At 38.1% G+C, this 27,648-nt stretch overlaps 2 protein-coding genes across 18 annotated transcripts in view; one reads left to right on the top strand and one right to left on the bottom strand.

Annotated features, from left to right (window-relative positions):
* Positions 1 to 22,801, bottom strand: part of RAD51B (RAD51 paralog B) — an 817,007-nt gene extending 794,206 nt beyond the window's left edge. For 7 of the 14 annotated variants that reach the window (XR_007412387.1, XR_004818334.2, XR_004818333.2 and 4 more), the window contains exons 1-4: positions 21,459 to 21,563; positions 18,136 to 18,255; positions 16,990 to 17,103; positions 12,378 to 12,494 (exon numbers count right to left, since the gene is read on the bottom strand). Coding sequence is in view for 10 of the 14 variants with exons in the window: in XM_035720252.2 (XP_035576145.1) it covers positions 12,378 to 12,494; positions 16,990 to 17,103; positions 18,136 to 18,255; positions 21,459 to 21,464 (357 nt within the window). In the remaining 4 variants the exon portion in view is untranslated. Of the gene's footprint in view, positions 1 to 12,377; positions 12,495 to 13,292; positions 13,349 to 16,989; positions 17,104 to 18,135; positions 18,256 to 20,591; positions 21,122 to 21,458; positions 21,581 to 22,677 lie in introns of those variants that run through there. The other 7 variants (XM_049113293.1, XM_049113292.1, XM_025442514.3 and 4 more) reach the window with 7 other exon arrangements.
* Positions 22,802 to 23,031: 230 nt separating this feature from the next.
* The window catches only part of ZFYVE26 (zinc finger FYVE-type containing 26), a 63,623-nt gene continuing 59,006 nt past the window's right edge, over positions 23,032 to 27,648 (top strand). Inside the window, exons 1-3 of one of the 4 annotated variants that reach the window (XM_025442509.3) lie at positions 23,032 to 23,130; positions 23,617 to 23,893; positions 25,720 to 25,798. In XM_025442509.3, coding sequence (XP_025298294.1) covers positions 23,700 to 23,893; positions 25,720 to 25,798 — 273 coding nt within the window. In that variant the 5' untranslated portion in view covers positions 23,032 to 23,130; positions 23,617 to 23,699. The other 3 variants (XM_025442512.3, XM_035720236.2, XM_049113289.1) reach the window with 3 other exon arrangements.

Below are 27,648 nucleotides of genomic sequence, written 5' to 3'. Positions count from 1 at the left end.
TTAATTAAAATGATACATATGAAAACATTAAGTAACATATCAAGTCCCAAGAAAATGTAAGGTATTCTCTTATTGTTCCATCTTTAAAGAAAACATGTAAAAAAAATCGGAAAAGTTAAACAAGTATAACCGGCATTTTTTTCCTACTTCATTATTTTCAGGTACTATTCAGTATAGTCTTGGGAAAAGTAGAACGTTATGTGAATAACTTTATAAGAATTCTGGGTTTGTTTTGTTTTTATTTTGCATTTAAAGTTCGATAATTACATTATTTTAAGCTATCATAACTAATTTCTATTTCTTTAGCAATCTCAGATCCTCTTCATATATTTTTCACTCTCTTCCTAGACTCAAAAAAATGTATGCTGTATGCAATTCTGATGGGCTGACTGGAGTTAAATTTCATTATTTTTTCAGGTTTACTTAGTGGGTTAAAACATTTCAACATTAATAATTTTTAGCTTCAGATAGTTTAGCTCTGAATTCTACCAGCCAAACCACAAAATTTCAAGTTGTGTTCAGTTCCCAGGTTCAGCTCCAATGGTGGTTAGAAAGAGAGAACATGCCAAACCAGAAAGTCTCAGTTAGTTGCTTCTTGGAAACTCAGTGAATACACCACTTACACACTGAAGACACCAGTAAAATACAATCAGCTTCATGGAGTTTAGATTGTGAGCCTCAACCCCGCCTGAGAAATAAAAGAACTGAAAGAAATAACCAGTGGTAAAGATCACTCGACTATTAACAAGAAAGCAGATATTAATAATTCGTTTAAAAAAGAGAATTTAAAAAAAAAAAAAGGAAGAGAATTAATCTCAAGAAAAGAAAGTCTAATTGTTCTGAAGTAAAAATGAAGCCTAGTCATTTTAATCTTTAGTGAAACTGAATGATTGAGATGATTGTGAAACCTGGACCCATTAGGACCTAAAACCAAGTTAACTCTCCTCTCATTCAAGGTGGAGGCAACAGGATGGGCCATCCACCAAGCCAATACTTCACCCAAGAAAATTTAAGGACTGCCTGGTTCTGATCTGGGAAAAGAGCTTGTGAAAATTTTGTATCTTTTTTTTAATGACACCCCTCACCCATCATTTATCTCCATTTGCTCTACAATTATGTAGAAATATGATTAGACCTTCAGACCTACAGAATTCATTTTAAAAATAACTAATTCTCAAAATCCTAAAACAAGCAAACAAAATCTCAGACAATTTCAGAAAGGCCAGATAGCACTTTGCCTTCCCTAAAAAACCTTAATCTTAAATCACTTTACAACACGTGGAAGATTTTATACCTTGGACTTTCTCCATCACTCCCTCTTATTTCATATTAACAACTGCTGTCTTTCAAATACATGGCAAGGGACAAAAAAAGAAGAAGGGTGGGGAACACAAGAGGACACGGAAATGACAAGTACCCCAAGCCTCACAGTTAAAAAAAACATCAAACAATATCAAGGGAATAATCATTCATTTAACAATCATATAACATGTGCCATATAAAAGATTCTTTGAAACCTTTATGGAGAAAGACGTTTATTTCTAAAGCTGGAAGTGAGTGAAGAATTAGGAACAATGACCCAATCAACCACAACTGCTAAACTCCTGTATTAGGACAGAGGCCTGGTTATCTTGCCTTTCAAAACACTAGGCAGGGTAAACAAACCATGTCAGTGAATTACAGTCAAGGAACGCCAATTAGAAATTTCTCCCTAGTAAACCTACTGTTGTTGTTACACGTGGAGCACACCTTAACCTGACTGTATTTTGAAGATGAGACCCATCTTGGCCAACCTACACACCCATGGGCAAGAAAAATAAATGTTTGCTGCTGTAGTAAGCAGGATAAGCAGTCAAAACTGACTAATCAACATTTATGTCTTATACTTCATTGTTTATGCATTTTTATGACATGCTTGGACCTTGTAGGCATTTAAGTTTACAACCCTGCCTTATTCGCTCCTGTGATCTTGCAGGCCACAACTAACCTTGCCAATAAGAAAGAAAAAGAACTGTATATTAAACTGTTCTGAGGAAAAATAAGGATGCCAAAATAGGACCCTGGCATCCTGCTTTTCAGGATAGTAGAATGGTCATTTCCAAAGCAAAACTGACCCACTCAAGGAGGACACCTGGTCTCCTTAAATCATGAACAAAGCATAGAAATGAATCAGGAAATACAAATAAAATTAAAATGTGCTACATCCCTTCTTAGTATGTAGAACAAGGATCTGGGTATAATCATCCTTAAATGTTGTAAAGATTTGGCAGTGCTTCACAGGTTTACTCTTCAGAGGTACCCTTGAACAAAGATATGCAGATACACATCCCTTTTAATTGACATGAGTTTGGACCAGTTCTCTAGTCCAATAACTTCAGGATTACAATATGAAAACACGTTTTTGGTGATCCCTTTAAATACAACCTTAATTTTGCCAAATGACATTAGCAACTTTATTTTGCATTTTCAGCAGGGGTGATCTTGACCGGAAGGGTGAGGGTTTTGATAGGGGAGAATGGAGATTTTACTCTTTCACTGCTTTTACTGTATAAAACACAGATATACACACAGTACATAAATAGGTATACAGTGTATTTCTGGTATTAAAATCTCATGGGGGGAACTTCATTAGAAAAAGAAAATGAAAAAAAAAAAAAAAAAGAAAAGAAAAAGAAAATGTTGGGGCACCTGGATGGCTCAGTTGGCTGAGCGTCTGCCTTTGGCTCAGGTCAGATCTTGGGGTCCTGGAATCGAGCCCTATGTCAAGCTACCTGCTCAATGGGGAGTACGCTTCTCCCTCTCCCTCTGCCCCTCTCCCCACCCCACTCCTGCTTGTCTCTCTCAAATAAATAAAATATTTGAAAGAGAAAGAAAGAAGAAAGAAAGAAAGAAAGAAAGAAAGAAAGAAAGAAAGAAAGAAAGAAAGAAAGAAAGAAAGAAAGAAAGAGAGAAAGAGAGAAAGAAGAAAAGAAAAGAAAAAAGAGGGATCCCTGGGTGGCACAGGTTTAGCGCCTGCCTTTGGCCCAGGGCGCGATCCTGGAGACCCGGGATCGAATCCCACGTCAGGCTCCCAGTGCATGGAGCCTGCTTCTCCCTCTGCCTGTGTCTCTGCCTCTCCTTCTGCCTGTGTCTCTGCCTCTCTCTCTCTGTGTGACTATCATAAATAAATAAAAATTAAAAAAAAAAACATTTAGAAAAGAAAAGAAAAAAGAAAAGAAAAGAAAAGAAAAGAAAAGAAAAGAAAAGAAAATGACTAAAAAGCTCCTTAGGGAAGAAAATGAAAACAAGACTCAGAAACACTGATTTAATGTACATACCCTTATGAGAAGGCTACCATGTGGTTTGACCTCCATATAATGTAACCTTTTATTTTTATTTTTATTTTTTTTTAATTTTTATTTATTTATAATAGTCACAGAGAGAGAAAGAGAGAGAGGCAGAGACACAGGCAGAGGGAGAAGCAGGCTCCATGCACCAGAAGCCCGATGTGGGATTCGATCCCGGGTCTCCAGGATCGCGCCCTGAGCCAAAGGCAGGTGCCAAACCGCTGCGCCACCCAGGGATCCCTAATGTAACCTTTTAAACTTTAAATTTCAAATGTATCTTTACTACCAATAGTCAGTAATAACATATGCAGAATTATCTGCTTATATATTCCACAAGTAAGGAATTTGATGTTCTCAGGGAATGGGACAAAGCCCTCTAGTTCAATTTGATCTGTGATTCAGCAGAATTGGTTTCTCTTTGGTTTCTCCTCCGCTGCTTCTGCTTTTGGCATGAGTAGTGCTTCTCTAGTTCTACTTTTGATCTTGGTGCGCTATAACTGCATATACAAAGATTCAGTGAAGTTCACATCAATCAAAACTGGGGATAAAGAAATTAGGGAATTTGGAAGTTAGAGTCAGGAAAGAGCAGCTATAAAAATGCCACCAGAATGTTTCCAGACTTATTCTTACTCCCTCAGTTGTCTCCAGGCCTCATCTAAGTTTATTCTACCAGTTACTCTACCTCTCTCTCACCTCCACCAGATCTAACTTCTACCTGATATCGGGGATTGTAGGTTTGACCTTTTAACCAGAAACAAAGATCATGCAATACAATTAATTAGGCACCTCCAAGGATGCTTGGGTGGCTCAGTGGTTGGGCATCTACCTTCGGCTCAGGGTGTGATCCCCTGGTCCCGGGATCGAGTCCCACACTGGACTCCCTGCATGGAGCCTGCTTCTCCCTCTGGCTATGTCTCTGCCTCTCTCTCTCTCTCTCCCCCCCTCTGGCTATGTCTCTGCCTCTCTCTCTCTCTCTCTCCTCTCTCTCTCTCTGTGTCTCTCATGAATAAATAAATAAAATCTTTTTAAAAAAATTAGACATATCCATTGATACCATTTAGTTCTCTATTGTTCTGTAACAGATTACCACAAATTTAACAGCCTAAGACAATACCCATTTCTTATCTCACACTTCTGTAAGTTAGCCTGGATGGGCTTGACCGGATTCTCTGCTCAGTCTCTAAGGACCAAAATCTAGGTGCCAGCTGAGCAATCCACTACTCTGCAGCTGTGTGTCTGAGTTCCCTATTTCCTTTCTGGCTGTCATCCAAGGGCTGGTCACTGCTTCTAGAGGCCACCTACATTCCTTCTCACATGGCCCTTTCCACCTTTGTGTTTTGAATCTTTCTCATTTCTCCTTCTTCTTTAGCCAGAGAGAGCTCAGCTTTCAAGGGCCCGTGGAAGTAGATCAGAATAATCCCTCTCTCTTAAAGTCAATTGTGCCATATAACATACCATAATAACGGGAATACCTCATCATAGTCACAGGTTACAGGATTATGGCAGAGCATCCTTGGGAGGCCATTTTAGAATTCTGCTTACCACAAAGTCTCTGAGAACGGAGAGGTAATAATGTAAAGTTTTTTAAAGCTTACACACAGATATACACAGACACACACACATACATATGTAAATACACATATATAGTGATAGCCAGGCTCTAAGAAGGACCCAGTGATCTCATTCTGGTATTCACACCCTTCTGTGTCCCCTCCCACACTGTAACAGGTGTGTCTGTGCAATAGAATATAGCAGAAGTAATGCCATGTATCTTCCAAAGCTAGGCCATAAAAGACATTGCCATTTCTACTTTGTTCTCTAAGATCTCTTACTCTAGGGAAAGTCAACTGTCATGTCATGAAGACAGGCAAACAGTGGAGAGGTCCAGGTGGCCAATAACTGAGCCTTCCAGTAACAGCCAGGACCAACTTCCAGCCATATATGCAAGCCATCTTAGAAGCATCTTCCCCCAACTCCAGTCAGGTTTTCAGATGACTGCAGCCTCACCAATACCTTGACATAATCTCATGAGAGATCATAACCAGAAAACCAGCTAAGATGTTCTTGAATTCCTGACTCACAGAAACATAATATTTCTTGCAGTTTTTATCCACTAAACTTTGGAATGATTTGTTAAGCAGCAATATATAACAAATCCATAAGTATGCAAATACAGATATACAGATATTAGATATATACAACTTTAAAGACATTTAAGAAAAAAAACTCCTAAAATGAAAGAATCCCTGATGTTCACTAATAGAACATAAATTAAGTAGAAAAATCATATTCCTTAATAGTACTATTTTGTACTATTTTGATAATTTAATGGCATACAAATGAAAATAAATATTATACCTCAGAATAGCAATAACATTAAAAATCCCTAAAGTTTGGCTTATTCCAAGACTCAAGGAGAGAATATGAAAGAGATAGCAGGAACCAAAGTATTACAGCAAACAAGCACTATATAAGTGTGTTTTTTTTTAAGATTTTATTTATTTATTCATGAGAGACACACAGGGGAGCGGGGCACAGACACAGGCAGAGTGAGAAGCAGGCTCCATGAAAGAAGCCCGACGTGGGACTCCATTCCCAGGTCTCCAGGATCACACCCTGGGCTGAAGGCGGTGCTAAACCACTGAGGAACCCAGGCTGCCTGTATACATGTTCAAATAAACGAAAACAGATTCATTCTCTCAATTAATATTAAGTACCCCCTACATATGCTAATATTGTGAATGTAACAGGAAAAATAAAAAGACATAATCCCTACCCACTTGGAATTTATTCTCCAATGAGGAAAATATGCACTAATTAAACAGTACATGTGTAACAGTGACAACTACGACAAAGAAGAACCACAATACATGATTCAGTTCTCTAGAAACATATGACTATTCTATGTGTTAAGTTAAACACAATAAAATAGGCTCAAACTACATTAAGTAAAAAAATAATAGAACTACAAGTAACTTTGTCAATTCAACAACATAATGAGCTATTTTAACAACCTTTTCTAAATTACTATTAGGTCAGGCAGAGAAAGAATTTGGTAAAGACAAAGAAGATTTGAACAACCCAAATAATAAACTTAATTTAATGGTCATATGCAGAACATTAAATTATTAGAGAATAATCATTCTTCTCAATCACACCTGGGGCATTTATAAAAATTGATCACATATTAAACCTTAAAATAAGTTTCAGAAAATTTCAGAGAATCAGTATCATGTAAAGTTTTCTGACCAATGAATTTAGGTTAACAATCTGATTTTAAAAAGAAAAATTTTAATTAAATAATTTATATATTCAAAATTTTCTAATGCATGAATAGAGAAGCAATCATAATGGAAATTTTAAAATACCATTAGAACTAAATAAAAGTGAAAATGCTTTATATAACAAAAAAATGAAGCAATGAATATTCATAGCCTATAAGCTCAGAGTAAAAAAAAAAAAACTGAAAGTTTATGGGTTAACTGTACAAGAAGTTGGCGGGGGGCGGCGCAGGGGGTAGGGTTGGTTGTGGTTAATCCCAAAAAACATGCAATTACATGGGAAATAATAAAATAACAGAAATCATTGAAGTAGAAGACACTGAAAAGATAGAGAGGACCAGAAAAGAACAACAAAAAGCACGGTCTTTTGAAAAGACTATAATAATACTCAAAACTTTGATCATACTTTTTAAAAAGAAAGAGACAAAGAAGACAAAGTAGGTAATATTAGGAATGAAAAGCAGAATAAAGCCACATATAAAACCAAATTTAAAGATAAGGAGAATACAGGGAATAACTTTATGACAATAAATTTGAAAAAGGAAAGACAATGGGCATATGCCTAAAAATATCATTCACCGAAACTACTCAGGAAGATATAAGAAATCTGAATACTCCTATAAATATTTAAAGGAATTAATTTCATTTTTTTAAACTTCCCACAAAGAAAAAAAATAAAAAATAAAATAAACTTCCCACAAGGAAAATATCAAGACCAATTTTTTAGGCAAGTTTTATCAAATATTCAAGAAACAAATAATTCTAATTTACACAAATTATGAAATATTAGATATATTACACAACTCTATCAATTAACTCAAAATAGATCACACAAAAATTAATTCAAAATAGATCATAAACTAAATGTAAAACCCAAATATAAAACTTTAGAAGAAGGGACGCCTGGATGGCTGAGTGGTTGAGCGTCTGCCTTGGGCACAGGGTGTGATCCCGGAGTCCCGGGATCAAGTCCCACATCGGGCTCCCTGCAGGGAGCCTGTTTCTCCCTCTGCCTGTGTCTCTGCCTCTCTGTGTTTCTCATGACTAAAAAAAATAAAATTTTTTAAAAAAAATTTTTTTAGGATGATAAAAATGTTCTAAAATTGGACTGTGGTGATGATTTACTATAAATTTGCCAGAATAGTTTAATTATATAATTAATAATGGTTGAGTTTTTATAGCATTTAAATGTACCTTAATAAAATTCTTTTTAAAATAACCAAATGATTTATGAAAAGATTTTCAGCTCATTAGTAATCAGAAGAATGAAAACTAAGATCATAGATGCCAAAGATGGGCATAAGTTAAGAAGTCTAATGATACCAAAGCAAGAAGATATGGAGCAAGAACTCCTGCACATCACTGGTAGGAATGTAGACAGGCAAAACTGCTCTGGAAAACAATGTGTTCTGATTCTGCAAAGTTATATTATGCACATAGCCTGTAACCAGGAAATCACTCCAAGGTAGATACCCTAGACAAAGGCCAGATAGTAAATATTTTAGGCTTAAAGACCATAAGATCTTTGCCACAACTAACTCAACTCTGCATGCAAACAGCAGCAAAGAATAAAAAAAAAATAAGGATAGCTGTGTTACAATAAAAGTTTATTTGCAAAAGCAGGCATCAAGGTAGATTTGATCACTGGGCAATAGTTTGCCAATCTTTGTCCTAGAGAAATACCTGTACATGTGATCCAAGAGACATAGAATTTTCCCAGGACTCTTTTATGTTAGCAGCAAGATAATGTTCACTCATAGGAAAAAAGATATATAAATTGTGGCATATTTTCAAAATGGATTATGATACAACAGTGAGAGGAAATTATACTCCTACTACCTGAAAAAACATGGATAAATCTTAGAAAACACAATTGGGATGCCTGAATGGCTCAGCGATTTAGCGCCTGCCTTCAGCCCAGGGTGTGATCCTAGAGACTCAGGACTGAGTCCCATATTGGGCTCCCTGCATGGAGCCTGCTTCTCCCTCTGCCTGTGTCTCTGCCTCTCTCTGTCTCTCTCATGAATAGATAAATAAAATCTTGGAAAAAAAATAAAGTATTAAGTGAAAAAAAACAATTCATGGAAGAGAGATGATATGATTTAATCACAGAGATATGTTTTAACAGAGCTCAAAGTTAAGCAAAACTAAGTAAAATGTTGTTATATCTCATATTTAAGTACATAGTCAATAAAAGAAAACTATAAGGAAAAAATTATAGGCATGGTAAAAATTAAGGATACAGATTACATCTCAATAGGAGGCCAAAGATAGGACCAGGAAGAAGCTCACAGTTAGTTTCAATGGTTTTTGTATTGCTCTGGTTCTTATTAATTCACCAGGTCATAAGACTCCATTTCTTACACATGCAGGATATATTTAATCTTATATACATAAAATATACAGTAAAATTTTATTAATAAAAGGTAAACAGCTGAAAAAAAACAACCCAAAATAACTGAATAGACTACCTGTAACTAAAACAGAAAGTAAAGAACTTGCCACTAATAAGCAGTCAGGATATTTATGCTCCAAGTCAACCAAGTAGATCATGACAAAACAACATGGCTTATAACTACCACTTGGATTCAGAAAGATTGACAAAAGCCAAGTGAAAAAGCATTAAAAATTATTCTAAAACTTAAAAACTTAAAAACCAAAAAAGTAACTTTTTTTTAATCTTCCTTAAGTTCAGTTTTTACTATTTAGATAAGTTTATAACTGCGGAACACTGCTGTTATAAACTCATTTGAACAGAGGTCCAGCTAGGGCGTAAAAACATTACAGGTAATAGGATTCTGGCACCATCTGGTGGCAGTACCCTGAAACAGCCGGGGGTTTTTGTTTCTTTTAAAGATTCACTGACTCATTTAATAGGCATCCTCAAAGCATAGCACACACACATTTTTAAATCTTTCTCAGAAGACAGGAAATAAAATAAGGTATAGTATCTAAAACAGAGTGCCTATCTTCAAGGAAAAAAATATACAATTAAATTTATGACTATCAGAATATAAGAGTCTGCTCTTGGGCAGCCCAGGTGGCTCAGCTGTTTATCGCCCCCTTCAGCCCAGGGCATGATCCTGGGGACCTGGGATTGATTCTCACATCAGGCTCCCTGCATGGAGCCTGCCTCTCCCTCTGCCTGTGTCTCTGCCTCTCTCTCTGTATGTCTCTCATGAATAAATAAATAAAATTTAAAAAAAAAAAAGAAGAAATAAGAGTCTGCTCTTGCTTACAAGTTTGCTTAAAGTATCTATGCCCCTAGAATTCTCAAGCAGGTAGTGCCTCAGGAGTATCCAGGTAAGTCCACTGAGTCACCACACCAGGACCAGTAAGCACACCAATGCAGCTTGCATGGAAAAGAACTGTGGCAGCTTTTAAACATTTTTTTTTATTTTTATTTTTTTTACTTATTTATGATAGAGAGAGAGAGAGAGAGAGAGAGAGAGGCAGAGACACAGGCAGAGGGAGAAGCAGGCTCCATGCACCGAGAGCCCGATGTGGGATTCGATCCTGGGTCTCCAGGATCGCGCCTGGGCCAAAGGCAGGCGCTAACCCGCTGCGCCACCCAGGGATCCCTGTGGCAGCTTTTAAATGTCCTCCATTTCACTATGGAAAACAATATAGAGGTTCCTTAAAAAAGTTAAAAACACATCTACATACAACTCAGCAATTCCACTTCTAGATATATATACCCAAAGGACATAAAAATGATTTCACCAAGATATCTGCACTCTAATGTTTATTACAGCTGTCTTCTCAATAGCCAAGAAAGGGAAACAACCTAAATGCCCATCACAGATGAATGGATTTTTAAATGTGGCATACATACACAGTGGAATATTACTCAGCCACGAGAGTGGAAGGTATCTTCCCATTTGCAACAATATGGATGGACCCTGAGCACATTACATTAAGTAAGATAAGTCAGATAAAGATATGTACTGCATATCAGTTATATGTGGAATCTAAAAAAAGTTAAACCTGTAAAAAAACAGAGTAAAATGATGGTTAACAGGGGATGGGGATGGGGAGATAGAGTGATGGTATCTGCAGTGCCTGGGTGGCTTAGTCAGTTAAGTGTCGACTCTTGGTGTCAGCTCAGGTCACAATCTCAGGGTCGTGTGAGATGGAGTCTCATGTCAGGCTCCACACTTAGCAGGGAATCTGCTTGAGATTCTTTCCCTCTGCCCCTCATGCCCCTCCCTGTTCACCTGCACACGTAGTCTCTGTCTCTCTCTAAAATAAATAAATCTTAAAAAAAAAAAAGTGATGCTGTTTAACAGTACAAACTTTAATAAGTAAATAGGCCATAGCGATTTAATGCAGTCTAATGAATATAGACAATATTGTACTATAATTATGTAATATAGTAATTATTGCTATACCAGCAATCATATTACAACATAAATATATTAAAGTAACATGATGAAAACCTTAAACTCATACAATGTTACATGTCAAACTTATTCAATTAAAAAAAAAGTGTCCTCAGGGCACCTGGGTGGCTCAGTCAGTTAAGCATCCAAATCTTGATTTTGGTTCAGGTCATGATTTCAGGGTTTGGAGATCAAGCACTGCATGGAGCCTGCTTGAGATTCTTTCTCTCTCTCTGCCCATTCCCCCCATAAAAAAAGAGAAGAAAGATTAAAAAAAAAAAAAAAAAAGTCCTTGAATTCTTGACACTTCTTTCTAGAAGTATAGCCAAATTTCTCTTCCTTGAACATAAGCTGTATTAATGACTTGCTTCTAAGGAAGAGAATGTAGCAGAGGTTAACAGTGTATAACTTACACAGCTACATCATCAAAGGAATCACCGCTTCCAACTTGCCTTCTTTTGGATTACTCACCCTTGGGGAAGTCAAACATCATGTCATGGGGAACTCAAGCCTGCTTGGAGAGGAACTGTAACTTCCTGCCAACAACCAGCATCAACTTCCCAGTTACGTGAGTGAGCCCCCTTGGAAATATCCTCCAGCCCCACCAAGCTTTCAAGATACTGCATCCCAGGGGCACCTGGGTGGCTCAGTCGGTTAAGTGTCTGTCTCTGGCTCAGGTCATGATCCCAGAGTCTTGGGATCAAGTTGCACAACAGGCTCCCTGCTCAGCAGGCACTCTGTTTCTCCACGTCCCTCCCTTCACTCATACTCGAGCTCTCTCTCTCTGTCAAAAATTTTAAAAAATAAAAAAAATAAAAAAAATACTGCATTCCCCACGGATATCTTTAAGCTAAGCCCACTCCCAAAGAAAGAGAAATAATAAGTAATAATTGTTGTTTCAAGCCACTCAGTTTTGAAGTAATTTGTTGTGCAACAATACATAACTAACACAACCTATCATATCCTAGAACCAAATTTTATCTACAACAGAAACTAAAAATAGTTCACTTCAGTTTAATACTATGATTTGCCCACGTTAATCAAATTTCAAAATTTCCTTCCTAATACTCTAAGTAATATTCTTTCTGTATGCTAATATACTCCTAATACATTAAGTATTCCTTCTTTAATTCCCCCAAATTGTTTCATACTCTTTCATAATATTCATCATTTTCTAAGCGAATTTGAAGAAATAGTAACCTAAGCAAACTTCAGGTGGTCAGTAAGGACTATTTTGAGTATCTTTATTTTTGCAAACACCTATAGTAGGTACTAAGTGAAGAACCACACCCTTGAGGTATGAAATAATTCTTGTTTTTCAACTAATCTTTCTCCCCTGGCTCTTAAGATAATAGGTCAATTGGAGGTTTGGAAAGTTTCTCCTTTACCTCTGTGAGGGATCCACAAGCCACACCACCATGCAGGGCTTCATCCAATGCAGAAAGGGTTGTAGCTAAGAATGCGGGCAAGAGAGAAGCAGACGTTTCCATTTTTATCCTATAAGCCTGAGCAAGAAAAAGAAGACATTCTTTTCAGTCTCTGTGTCTATTCAAAACCAGAAACAACTCCAAATTTCAATTTCTAGCAGCTAGAACCCCATTCCATCTCTCTTTTCCTCAAACATCCATTCGTTAAACAAATATTTACTCCATGCCAGAGACCGTGCCAGACAATGGGGATATGACAGAAGAGATAGAGCCCCTGCCCTCACAGCACGTAGAGTCACCCAGTGATTGAAAGCAGTACTGGAAACCAGGCAATTACAATACAGTTATTAGAGATGCCATGACTGGGAAAGTGGACGCAGAGACAGTATACCTGATCTATGGATTTTGTGATCCAGGAAGGCTTCAGGAAGAGCTGGATGTCTGAGCTAAAATGTGAAATAGCTGTTAAACAAAGGAAATCATGCATGCTCCTGCCAAAGAGACAGAACATACAAGGAAAGGGAGAAAATGGGAACTAATAAAATCTACAAAAAAAAAAAAAGAGAATTCATTTAGAACAGTTTGAAAGATGAAGTGTGGTTACAGTGGGGCCAGTGATGAGGCTGGAGAAATAAGCAGTGGCCAAATCATGAAAGAGCCTTGTTGAAGTCTGGGTTCTATGCAAGAACAAGAAAGAATAATATGGTCAAGTTATCTTTTCAAACCAAGGTTGGTCTGTGAAGAATAGCTTAAAGGTAGGTACGGTAGGCTGAGAAATAGTCCCCAGAAGATACTTGCATCAAATCCTTGGAACCTGTGAATATTACCTTCTTCTAAAAAAGGGCCTATAAAGATGTGATTAATGTGATTACGTACCTGGCAATGTTTACGAATGCTTGCCTCTGCAATTTCTAACATTAAAAATTACTACTATTTTATTAAATTGCCCAAATAAACTGAGGTGAAGCCACAGGATTATAATTATTCATTTATTCATTCATTCGTTTATTCAACAAATACTGAGTAGCTACTGCATGCCATATACTATGACAAACTCTGGGAACAGAGACAGTTTCTAACCACTTAAAGTTTACAACTTAATAAATCTGTATATCAAATCCAAGGCTCTTCTATTTCTGTGAGGATCTAGGAAAACCAGCATATTAATATTTATAGGACATAAATGTGCCCACTGCTATCTAATCTCACCTATTAAATTCTTAAATCAGTTAAACCCATGGATTATCACTTTTTCTAAGCCTATACTCAAGTGCATAAAAAAAATAGAAAAGCTACAGAAAAAAAAGTCTTGTGGCATGTGGTATGCATCAGATTTAGAAATATCTAAATATCGTCCACAATATATCATCAGACTGATGCCAGACAAGTGGGTCCGGGGACATTTTATCAAACATGTAAAGGCTGCCCATTCTGTTAACATTAAAATACTTCCTTTGCAACTGTAAGTACAGTAATCACTAGAATAGATTTAGTGACACATATTTAAAAAAAGACTAAAATGAACAAACAGAATCAGACTTCAGAAATGGCAGTATGTACATAAATGAAACAAAAGGGAATATTTTGGTATGCCACTCCCCACCAGTTTTTCTTCTACTTTGGTGGCTGCTGCTTCTCAGACACATCAGTATCTAATCTGATCTTAAAGTGTTGGCTTCGCTCAGGAGTTGGTGTTGGAAATGCCAATCTCATTATTGTATCTACACTGATGACTCCCAAATGCATTCTGCTACTACAGACCTCTCCTTCAGACTCCAGGTCCATGCAGTGAACTGCCTGCTTCACATCTCCACTCACTATTTCACAAGCACCTTACATTAAATAAGTACTAAATTAAATTCATGATCTGCCTCCCTCAAGCCTGATCCTCTTACAGCATTCCTCATCTCAGGAAGTGGCATTACCCAGTTTGCCAAAACAAAAATCAAGGAATCATCTATCACTTTCCTCTTTCTCACCACCACCCATAAGCAAACAATCATCAATCCTATTCATTCTACCTCCTAAATATCTTTCATCAACAACTGACATTATGCCATCTGCACAGATACTACGCTAATAATCCATGTCATTAATCACTTTCTGTCTGGAATACAGAAGTAGATACCTAATTGGTCTTCACAAATATTTTACTGCTCCTTTTCAATCATTTATCTATGTTCAAGACTGAGTTTTTAAAAACACAGATTATACTCTTTTATGACTTTTTATTGCTCTAGGAATAAAGTTCAAAATCCTTTACAGGGTCTGCAGGCCCCATGATCTGACTCCTGCTTACTTCTTTACCTTTATCTCTGAGGCCAATCTGCCCCTCACCGTTATGTTCCATTCATTTCACCCTGATCTTACTGCCAGGTAAGTGCTATTCTTCTCCTCACAGGGCCTTTGCACTTCCTGGTCCCACTGCCTGCAGACTCCTCCATTCTCACCTCCTTCCCAACTTTGCCTATATCTCCCCTATTTTATATTTCTGTTGCCTTTATCATATCGTTTTTATAAAATCCACATGAATATTAGAAGTTTTAATTGAAGTTTCTTCTTCAGGTAAATACTAGTCTTCTTCCATAATATTATAGTATGTTTATAAATTAATATATTGGAAAGTTTGTGTTTTGCTACATAGTTCCATTGTTTTGTCTCCTTGGTTAATTGAAATTATTTTTTTAAATGTAATAGTTCTCATATATCAAAAAAAAAAAAAAAAAGGTTTTAGCTTCAGGTTTTAGCTAAAGTGTCACTTCCTAGAGGGAGCCCTTTGTGACCTCTGAACTAAGTAATGTACCCTGTTATTAAGTTTCAGAGCTTTTTGTACTTTTCCTTGATAGAACTTATCATTACTTCAAGCAACTAATTATTTACCTAATTATATGTGTAATGTCGGACTTCTCCCACTAGACTGTAAGCTGCATGAGGGCAGGATGTTACCATGTTCACTACAATATTCCCAGAGTACCTACTACATGGCTGGCAATCAATAAATACTAGTTAAAGGAATATACAAATGAACAAAAAAATCTTCCCTGGAAAAATGGACTTAAGCTAATCCAATGTTTAAAATAAGATTGGAATCGACAGAATTTGATTCAGAATTCACAGGATGGAACTTAGAACAAAGGAGAAAGACAGCTTCTGAGCCAGTGTTTGGAATGGTATTGATATTGCGGTTGAAGTGGTTGCGGGAGTGGACACTAAAGGTGAATTTCCTGCAAATACTCTGGACTTTAATTCTCTAACTAGAAATATGCCACAGATCTTGACCAAACCGAAGGACACACATCAAACTAAAACACTTTCTTAGTACTTTACAACCTTCAAAATAGCAACAAACTAATTTGAACCTGGTCACAGAATTATCCCTTACTATTTTAGCCCTCTTATTTCTCCCCTAAAAAAAAGTGTGCTGTTCAAAGCTCTGAGGTCAATGACAAAGGTAAGACAGGGCCAATCCCTAACTCCAATTCTAATTCTTCTGACCACTCTGCATTTGACATATTTTCCTAGATCACAAGCTAAATCTGAACAAAAGAAAATACTTTATCTATTCGTTAATTTCAGAAGTTTCAAATGACACTAACATCCCTTCTTTCCAACTTCATAGAATTGAACTCCACTTTATTGCTCAGTGGCTACCAAATTTTAATATAAGATGTAAGATAAGTAATCTACAATCCATCCAAATAAATACATTTGCAAATCACTGAACAGACTTCTAGGCATCACATTCTGGGAAAACAAGATCTTGTCTACCATGCACTAAACCAATATGTTGAAAAGCTAAAGTTATGAGACAGGAAGTATAAAATAATAGTACTACCTAATGAGGATTTGTTATAAAAGACTTCTCAGGATGAAGCAAAGTTTTTAGTATTATTTGTTCAATCAATAAGCAAGCATAAATCCAATATGTGTACTCTGTGATGTAGACTAATGATGATAAGTTAGCATTACATAGACAGGGCATACTAAAACTAGGAGTATATTATAATATAACTGTGAGGTCCACAAATCCTACCCAAACAAAAGACAAAGATGACCTTTTGAAATATTACTATTAGCTACACAGAAAAAACTTCCTGCTGCTTCCTCATTCCCATAATTATAAACTGTCTCCCGTAAGCTTATAAACTACATAAATTTTTCACATATATTCTCATGAAAGGACTAACTCAATGATGTGAGAGTCAATATTTTTGAGGTGTTCATCTCTATTTTTGATTTTGCCTCATCCCAAAAGAGATTTTAATTTTTTTAAGATTTATTTATTTATTTTAGAGAGAGAGAGAGAGCATGCACATGCATGTGTGCATGCAGGAGGGGGAGGCAGAGGGAGGGGGGAGAGAGTCTCAAGAAGACTCTGCAGACTCTGCACTGAGTGGAGCCCAATGTGGGGCTCAATCTCATGACCCTGAGATCATGACCTGAGCCAAAACCAAGAGTTAGTCACTTAACTGAATGCACCATCTAGGCACTCCTTAAAAAAGATTTTAATGAGATAAAGAATCATCTCAAAATAAAAATCATAATCAAATTATAATAAAATACACATATATACCGTTTGCATCTTTGGAGCACAGGCCCTGCTGACCATACATAGAAGTTCATGGACACCTTTATAACTAAGGCCAGTCATCTTCATAAGTTCCAGCGGGGAAAGACATAAAAAGTCCTAAAGAGACATAAAGAGACTATTTTAAACATATACATGCAACAAAGATACTGGAATTAAAAGGAAATTTTCAATGGACACTGTCCATGTGTAGATAAAGCATAACTTGTTGTAGATCAAAGATTTGTATGTTTCTTATAGTACTTCCCCCCAAATATGCCTTAACTGAAAGATATGATGCCATAAACTTAACTAATTCTCCAATGTAGTTAGCATATACCAAATAACATCACATAGCAGCAGCCTCCAACCCAAGTGTATATGAGCACTGCCCTGTGTTAGAGTTTGGGCACAAACACACACCAGAAAGTGTCAGGTTGAAATAGGTTTTTTGCTAAGCTGTAAGATCATTCAGAGGAAGTATTTAATAACTGAGACAATGAAACTGACTATAGAATTAAATGTTAAATCTCATACTTTTAAGAGTATTTCTAAGCATGAACATGAGGATTATTAAATGTATAACAGAGGAAACAGAAATACCATCAACACACAAAGCAATTTTTAAAAATTGCAGCATACTCTGAAAATCTGTCTTATTAAGGATTAAATCCTAACACAAAACCTTATTTAACCTCCTAAGAAGGAAGTTCACTAGTGTGCTTAAAAATGCAACATCTGCTCTATCCATTTCTCTCATTCATTGATAGGAAAATGATTCTATTAATTTATCTGGCTTGCAAGAGATATTATCCATTTTGAATACTATCTCCTCATTTGAGTCCTCTCATATAACTGCAAAAATTCTTTCAAGTGGACGAAAACTTCCCTAAAATCCCAAATAAATGGCATGCGTATACTTCACATTATGCTATAAGTATTCACCCCCGATCCGAAATGGAAACATATTGGAATCTGGATAAATGAAGTCACATTTGGAAATACAACCTCAGTGGTCTATTATTTTAAATTGGCTTCTGAAGAAGCACTATCATTCATCTTTTTATTTTTTTAGAAAGCTACATTTTCATTTTTCAGGCTTATTTTAGAGTTATTAAGGTTTCTCCATGAGAAAAAGTACGTAAGTTTTACCTGACAGGTAACAATCTGATATCTGTTCAGACGGTCACACAGCTCTTGTGATAAACCCACTCGTCTGAGCTTCCTGCTACTCATGGCTTCGGATGCAGCGAAAAAGAACCCTGGAAAGCACTGGAAAAGAATATAAGCAATAGTAGACAGGCTATCCAAAACATTCTACAAAATAAAAAAGTCTTCAAACTTCTCCAGTTGCAAAATGAAATGTATAGTTTTTAAAATATTACTGATAAAATAAAGGAAGGCTACAGAATCTAAATGTCCACCAAACATGCACACAGAAAAACAAGACAATGTAAGAATGTACATTTCCCACAATTCTTTGATATTTCTTATATGAATATAAAGCTACCACTTCACATTTGTATAGCATCTTAAGATTTTCAATGCATTTTAAAATTTTATTTGGATATATAATTAACCTTCAGGGAATACTTCCAAGCAGCACTCCTTAGAAAGTCTTTACTTTCATTGCACTGTAATAATAAATTTACTGTGCACCTACTATGTACCAGGCACTGTTTCAAAGCTTTACTAAATTATCACATTTAATCTTCTCAACAGCCCTATCTAGACATTTGATTATTGATCCAATTTTTACTCATGAGAACACTAAAACCTGGAAATGTTAGCTATTTCATTGTCACCAGAAAAAGCAATGGTGGATCCAGAATTTCAACTCAGTAAGTCTGACACTCTAAGGCTTATCCTCTCAACCATTACATCCTACTACAAGTCCATAATCATATTTAACCTCTCCTTTTTCTATGAGGCAGAGTAAATCTCCGAATCAAATGAGATTAGTTCAGGTCTTATTTACAACCTGAAATTGTTTTTTATTGTCTTAGCTGCTCACATTCTCACATGCAACTAAATTTCACTCTTCTTGTTGAACCTCACTAGGGCTAAATGAGGCTCATGAAATATTTGCCTTCAAAGAACTAGAACATAATCTCCGATTCCTTTCATAATGCATGCAAAGGAGAGGCTGAGATGGCAAGATATGCTCTGGATATAGTAGAACAAGGAACTCTTTGCTGTTCAGGGGAAAAAGCAAAAATACTTATCAGAAGAGGGGTGACATTTTGAAACAAAAGTACAGTCCTAAGAATGTAGATACATGTTTATTTCCAATACCATGGTCCAAATTCCTACATAACATCTACATTCTCTCAATCAAACGAACCCTCTCCCCCTGCTCTCTTTCTCACATTCACCTGTACTTGCACACATACACACACACTTCCCAAACACAAAATATATCCCTCTCATTTCTCTCAGTGGGAATTTGTCAGTATTGAATTGTTTCTCAAATAATTAACCAAGTGATATCTGCTGTATCATTTCCTAGTGTCTTTACGAATCAGGGAGTTCTGGGCAATAACACCATTTAGACTGATAAATTCAATCAAAAAGGAGAACCCAAACTACCTGAATTTTAACAATACCAACTCTGCTATCACAGCCTTATTAGGGCCACTCCCATCATTAGCCTGCACTATTGCATACTGCCCCTGGGTATTCCCTGAATCATCAAAAAAAAAAAAAAAATCATTAATCTGCTCCTTCTGCAGACACTTCTTTTTTTTTTTTTTTAATTTTTTTAATTTTATTATTTTTTTTTTTTTATTATGAGAGTCTCACAGAGAGAGAGAGAGAGAGAGAGAGAGAGAGAGAGAGGCAGAGACACAGGCAGAGGGAGAAGCAGGCTCCATGCACCGGGAGCCCGACGTGGGATTCGATCCCGGGTCTCCAGGATCGCGCCCTGGGCCAAAGGCAGGCGCCAAACCGCTGCGCCACCCAGGGATCCCCTGCAGACACTTCTTAATCACACACTCTGCTGAGCCCCAGGGTAGGAAATCAATTAAGCATATTCCCGACCCTTTGGGAACTCACAGTAAAAGGTGAAAAGACGTGTATACACAAATAATTACAGTCATGCAGTAAGTCTGTCATTGGCATTTAAAGGTGTTATGGAAGTGGACAGAAAGAAATATCAAACTGGTCTGCAAAAATCAGGTCAGTGCCACAGATCCTGCCAGAGATAGCCACCTAAAAATTTCCTCCAAACCTATCACTGTCATCCTTTACAACTACCCATGGAACCGTTAGACCATGGGATAAATTCCACAGTTCTTAAGACCGCATGAAGCCCCTTCACCAAATGGTCTCTCACTTCCCTCTCAGTCGTACAACTGATTGCAAGGCCTAGATCCTGGCCTTGTTGGCAGCTACTTCACCCCCTGGTGTTTGTTTCCTCATCTGTAAAACAAGGGTAATTCAAATATCTACCTCATTAAGAATGTAGAGAAGGTTAAAGGATTTGGATGGCGCCTGACACACAGAGCTCAAGGTTAACAATCATTAACTCTACCAATTCAGCCAGCAACACATCATGTGCCGCCTCACTCATCTGCTCTCCAGGGGCAATAAGTTACTAGGTTACATACACAATGGTCAGTCAGCCCCGACTCCCTGACTCTGACTCTTCTCCACGAAGCCTGCCGCCAGCCAGCTCACTCTTCCTCTCCACTCTTGGCTCTCATCATATTTTGCACGTATTTATTGGATACCCTTATGAACGTATCGTCACAGCTCGTGTTTTTTTATTTTTTTTCCCACCAGACTTCAATGCCTGCTGTGTGTGTGCGCGTGCGCATGCCTGCACATGTAAACAGGGGCGAGGGAAGATGCTCTATCCTGAAGACTGGAACCTTCCCTCCTCAACAAAAATCCTCACGTAAGAGGTTCAATGAAAACTGCCAAGTAACGATAATAGCTCATACTTATTGACCTCTTATTATGTGCCAAGTACTGTTTCAAGAGCTCCCACCAGATATTTTAACCTCCTTTTTCAGACTAAGGATACTGAGACATTGAGCTGAAAAACTTGTACAAATTCTATCAGCTAGCAAATGGTTGAGTCCGCTTTCGAATCCAGAGATCAAACTCCAGGTTCCTCGCTTTAACCACGTCTTCTTCAACACCACCAGAAGGCGAGCGGACCCCAGACTCCCCTTAATGACGGGCTCCCCTGCCGAGACCCAAGCAGCCCGCAAATGGCAGAGGGGAGGTGGGCATCAAGAGGCCAAAAGGTCACCTAGAATCCCCTAAAAAGAACTTTTTCCAACAAGGAGCAGTGTCCCAGCATCCCCCACAAAAGAAGGCCAGAAGCCCCCAGACTCGCGGCAGGGTTCCTGTTAAGATGCGTATAGGCCTAAGGAGGAATGTACTGGACCAAAGAGAGATTCTCGGCTATCCTGAAATCCATAACACAAAGAGGGGCCCAAAGAAGGAGCAGGAAATAATGAGCGTACCCCCATTTCCCCCACAAACGCCCCCCACGCGAAACTTTCCAGTACCGGGTCTGCAGCATCCAACTTTCAAAGTTTCCCCCACCCCTCACGGTTCCCCGCGGAAAGCGCCGCAAAGCAACAACTCAAACGCTGATTGGGTCGTCCCCCTGGAGGAACATCCAATCAGAGGCAGGAAGAGTCCCGGGTGGGCTCCACTGCTTGCTGGGAATTGTAGTTCACATTATAATCGGTGGATGAGTTTCGGATAGTGTCTCAATACAGTGATGATCAAAATCCCGTAGAGGATCATCAGCTATGAGAGAATGAAGCCAGGAAAACCTTGCTTGGAATGGTCTCTTTTCTTTCTTTTGTCACTACATTTAAGAAACGTGTAATGGACCAAAGAGACATGTTAGTTCTCAGGGAATAAAGAATCCCCCAATGGTAGAAGGTTCTGAAAGAGGACTTGGTTTTGTCTTTGCTTTTTTCTGTTCTTTTTAAGATTTTATTTATTCATATGAGACAGCGCGCTCATAGGAAGAGGGGCAGAGGGAGAAGGAGGCTTCCCCCTGACCAGGGAGACCAACGCGGGACTCTATCCCAGGACCCCAGGATCATGACCTAAGCCCAAGGCAGACCCTTAACCGCTGAGCCACCCAGGCGCCCCTGATTTGCTTTTTTAACCACACTTTGGTGGGAAATAGTTTGGGAAATGCTTAATTGCTCAAATTGAAAACACATAATGGGGCGATGTAAGAGTCTGTAGTTTAAGATCATGAAGGAAACCAAACAGAAGTTTCTGTGTAAAAGCAGCTGTGATAAGGAAGCTTAGTAAACTGTTGCTTTAAGACTCAGATTCAGGTAACATATTTGCAAAAACTAGAATCACTATTGATTATATTATTATAGTAATATATTATTATTATTGTTATCTACACTATTATTTTTGCTCATTCTTTGCTCTCATCCCTGCGGTGCACACTATCTTATAGTTTAGCCTACCTTCTCCTAATTACTAGCCTGCACTTCTCAGAGGACCGTGAGCTCCTTGAGGACAGGGTCCGCAACCTATTCAACCTATAAAGTAGGGCCCAGCACCCCGTTCAACGAACAATTGTTAGGTAAACAAGCAAATAAATTAGTAGAATTAGGCAGAAAATGGGAATTCAGGACGTAGGATTCTGGGATTATAAGAGAGCCCAAGCAGAAGAACAAAGGAGGAGGATCCAGATTTCCTTACTCTCGTATCCCCCAAGGCCTGGCAAAACACTGTTACTGGCTAGCACTTGGTAAAAGCTGACTTCAAATGCTGGGGAATTAAAAAAGAGAAGAGGAAAAAAAAAAAAAAAAAAGAAAATCAAGGAACACTGATATTCCTGCCACCTGCTCCGCCGAAAGCAAAACAAGGTGTCGAGCGGGGGTGTGGGGTCAAAACTGAGAGGAACCATCCTCACTAGCTGGGTAGCTGATTTACTGGGTCCTAGCGTTCTCTCTTCCGAAGAGCTCGCATCACGTGACACAAACAAATATGGCGCCTTATTTGCATCGTCTCTCTATTGGCCAATAGGAGTAGCGGCTGTCATCGCCCCACCCCCACCCCGCCGTCGGGCAACCTCCCGAATGGGATCTATCACCTGACTCGGCTCAAACATGGCTGCGCTGGAAGCCCTATTGCTTTGGGTACCGGGTGCGGGTGAGTGAAGCCGCGCTAGAGGAAGCGGGGGCGCTCTCCACGACCTCTGTAGGGAGCGTCCGTCAGCCCCAATCCCCACGGTCATCTAGCTCGGACACAGACTCTTCTGATCTTCACTCGTCTGCCTTAAGAGAGGGTGCAAACTAGGGAGGTTCCTACTGAATTTCTCATCCCTGAGGAGGCGACCACCTGGGGATTTGGAGTCGGAATGGGCGTAAAGTTAAGTGGGGAATATGAAAGTGGACTCATGGGTCTGCACCACGAGCTAAAACGATCATTAAGGTTAAATCCTGGGTGCGTGTAGAGGGATGGGATCCACTCCTTGGGGGAAAGGTGGAACTTCTCAAAAAGAGTAACACGTCAAGTTAAACTTAAAACGATAATTAGGGAAGTAAGTCCCGCTTTTCCCAGCCGGGCTGGTAGTTACTAGTTTCTCTAATTATGGTTCCTTCCGTTTCTCCTCACTGTGGTGTGTATTGTTTCTAGGAGGTGCTCCACGAATGAGAAAATTGACAATGTGTTCTGCGTAATTCATCTCTTTTTATCTCCCTGCACTCTGTGCTGGGAAAATGCATCATCCATTTGGAAAAGAGGAAATTGCTTCTCAGAAGCAACTTTTTGGGTTTTTCTGTGAGTGCCTTCGCAGAGGAGAATGGGAGCTGGCTCAGGCATGTGTACCTCAACTACACGAGGCACAGGGGGATATCCCAAAAAAGGTGGAAGATATACTTCAGGCGCTGGTGGTGTGTCCAGATCAGCTAAGGTAAGGGATGTCTCTTCATTCCAGCAGTCACAGGGCGGGAGACCAGGCCAATATTTGGGCCCTCACCTATGCTCTGAAGAATTCTCAGAGTGTATTTCACCTATGCTCTGAAAATTTGCCTGTCTCATACATATTTACTACTTAATCAGTATTGGTTTTGAATTATCATCTACTACATTTAAGCCTGGCCAGTAGAGTGCCTGAAACCACCATTTCTTGATTATTATCATTAAAGTAGATGGTGGAACTGCATTGAAAAGCATTTTCTTTGCCTCCAGAAAAGCAAACCCTGCTCTCTTCTTGCCTATGCAATTGAAGATATTACAACTTTTTTTTTTTAAGATTTTATTTATTTATTCATTATTCATGAGCCCAGGCAGAGGGAGAAGCAGGCTCCATGCAGGAAGCCCGAGGTGGGACTCGATCCCTGGACTCCAGGATCAGGCCCTGGGCTGAAGGCAGCGCTAAACCGCTGAGCCACCCGGGCTGCCCCATATTACAGCTTTAAAAAGAACTGGAAGTTAATTCACTGAAAGCTTTATTGTGAAATAATTATATAAATATTATATTAAAAGTTACATAAGGTTTACATTCACAAAAAGTGCAAAAAAAAAAAAAAGAGTACCCTTTACCTAGCTTCCCCCAATTGTGGTATCTTATATACCTATTGTACAATGTCAAAGTCAAGAAATTGACATGGGTACATTTCTGTTGACTAGACTACAGACCTTATTCAGTTTACACTCCACTTTATTAATGTGGATCTGTTAGTATGTGTGTAGTTCTATGCAATTTTATCCAGGTACAGAATCATGTAACTACCAGTAAAACCAAGATACAGGACTCTTCCTTGCCACAAAAGAAGTCCCTCACTCCCTGGGAATACCTCTTTGTATTTGACCCCTCTTTGTACCCTGGCAACCACTGTTCTCTATCTGAATTTTTAATGAAGCTCTTCTGGCAATGCTATTAACAGCTAGTGATATGATAATTAAAGGTGCTATTTAGTCTCTCCCTCACTTTACCTTACTTTGGCAGCTATATTGTTTTAGTACATACAGGGTAGAGACTTAGGTGATTCTTTTTTCTCTTTATTTTTTTCCCCTTATATTTGGGTTCTAGCCAGTTTGTCTAAATTACTAACTTCAAAGAAAGCCTTATGAATTCCATAACCCTGTTTTTAGCATAGATTTAAAAATAAAGTCTTATAAAGTATTTTTGTTCTTTAAAACCACTTGAGGGATCCCTGGGTGGCGCAGCGGTTTGGCGCCTGCCTTTGGCCCAGGGCGCGATCCTGGAGACCCAGGATCGAATCCCACATCGGGCTCCCGGTGCATGGAGCCTGCTTCTCCCTCTGCCTGTGTCTCTGCCTCTCTCTCTCTCTCTGTCTGTGACTTAAATAAATAAATAATAAATAAAATATAAAAAAAAAAAAAAAAAAAAAAAAATAAAACCACTTGATTCAATAAATAAATAAATAAATAAATAAATAAATAAAGCCACTTGATCCAGTTTCTCTTTTCAAGAATATACTTCAGGGAGCCTTGCTTTTATGGTTTTCTATGGATGTTATTTTGTTTAAAAATAATAGATAGGGAGGTGGAGTAAGACTTTTTTCCTTTTTTTTTTTTTCTTAATGAAAGCTGCTAGCTCTGTTCTGGTTTTATTGATCTATCATATACATTTAAAAATTTCTCGTTAGGACAATGTCTTGCCTGGTTAGGTTTAAAACAAACTAAGCAGTGAAATCCAAGTCTTGGATCACAAAAGAGTAAAGATCAGTAGAAACTCTTTGTTTAGAAATTCTTTCTTTTTACGTTTTTCAGATGTGGACAGGACATCAATCCTCAAAGATTAGCCTGGGTCTGGTTTCTTGTACTGGAAAAATGGTTCTCCCAGGAAAAGGTAAACAGGTTTATATTTATATTATATAGATGTTTTCCTGAGGCCAAGACTGAGAAAAACTTGGAAGTAGTTATAACATTTCCTTTTCACCTCTTACTTCCTTTATTATGAGGTTTGTCATATTCCCCTTTCAGTATCAAGGGTGAGAATGGCTTAAATTTTTATTGTTGTCTCCTTACCTAAATTTACTCATTAATTTGCTAACATACATTAGCGTATAAAACCATCTGAGATGATATCATGTTAAATACCATTGTGAATCTTGTGCCTGAACAGAACTTTGCAAAACTAAGTGAAAGTGACAAGACAGCAAATAAAGTATGAACCTCATAATACTGAACGCAATATAATAAGTAATGGAGAATGGGCTGAATTGAAACCTTGCTGTTCTTCCAAAAAATCTCATTTTAATTAGTTCAGTGCAGTGAATACTAATAGATTTAAACCTCATAGATTAATAATTTAATAATCCACATGAATTAAACTAAAAGTTACCAGATATAAAAACAGAGTGAAAAAAAAAGTGAGCAAATTAATAGTGAAAAGCTTATAACAAAGTGCTTTTTTTTTTTAAGGCTGCCATTAAAAGCCTTTTTAAAAGTATGTGATACTTATCAGAAGTTGATACCCATTAGAGGAATTTCTCTGAGACAGTTTTGTATTAAGCCTCAGACTTGAAGATTTAAGTGAGGAACCTCTGACCCAGAAGAGAAGTAACTGGCCCAGGGACACACCATAAAGTTAGTTGGAAGAACTAGGGCTGGAACCAAGATCTTCTGACTTGAAGTCCCCAGTCTACTGGTTTTTCCACCTCCGCATTATTTGAGGTGGCACTTAAAAGAAAGAAACCATAAATTCTGTTTTGTAAGTATCTATAATTCAGCCTAATTTTCTTTACTCCCCTTCTGTCATCAGAGTTAATTTTGCCTTCAGTTCCAGTTTTGCCTGACACTTCTTCACACAGCTGTTAAAAAAATAACAGAAATTACTAATCTAAATGTATCTCATATGCAGGTTTTTGCTAGTGTCTAAAAAAAAAAAAGACCAAGAAATGACTAGCAAGAGAAGAGAGAGAAGCAAAATTTAAAAATAACTGACCCCAAGATGATTGAATTGGCTATAGTTTCAGATCTAAAAGGGAATTAGAATATTTAAAATGTCTTCAGAGAAGAAAAGAAAAAGTGTCTATTGTTATTGACTAAAAATCTGTCTAGTCCAAACATGGAACTTGTCAAACCAGATGAGCTTTCCCCTCACTGAAGGGTATTTGCCTAATTCATGTCTGCTTTTTCTTTTTAAGATTTATTTATTTATTTTAGAGATGTGTGGGGAAGATAGGGGAGGCAGAGAGAGGGAAAAAGAGAATCCTAAGCAGGCTCCACATGGAGCCAGTCCCAGGGCTTGATCTCACAACCCTGAGATCATCACCTGAGCTTAAATTAAGAGTCAGATGCTTAACCAAGTGAGCCACCCAGGCGCCCCATTCATGGCTGCTCTGTTGCTTATTTTCTGCATAGTTGCTCAACCAGACCAGGTGGTTGATTTCACTTTGGTGGCTCCTTTGCGCAAACTAAGAATTGTTCCTATTTTTCCCAATATCCAAGACCATTTGGTCTTAAGGCTTCAGTGCCTCAGTTATTTAAACAGTTGTGGGAATGTTTTAAACTTTAAGCAAGGACCTCAGTGATTTAACTCTTACAAGGACTAAGATTACAATTCTTACAAGGACTTAGAGTAGTTCCACAAGGCCAGTCGCTATCCTGAGTGACCTTCATCTTGTAGGGGACTTGGCTGCCTCTTCTTTTCCAGTCTCCCACCTTCTGCTAAAAACTTCCTTTTTAATTATTAGT

The sequence above is a fragment of the Canis lupus genome, chromosome 8 (assembly GCF_003254725.2).
Source record: "Canis lupus dingo isolate Sandy chromosome 8, ASM325472v2, whole genome shotgun sequence".
Taxonomy (NCBI): domain Eukaryota; kingdom Metazoa; phylum Chordata; class Mammalia; order Carnivora; family Canidae; genus Canis; species Canis lupus.
The sequence above is the reverse complement of the archived record's forward strand: the minus strand, read 5'-3'. Positions and strand labels throughout refer to the sequence as shown.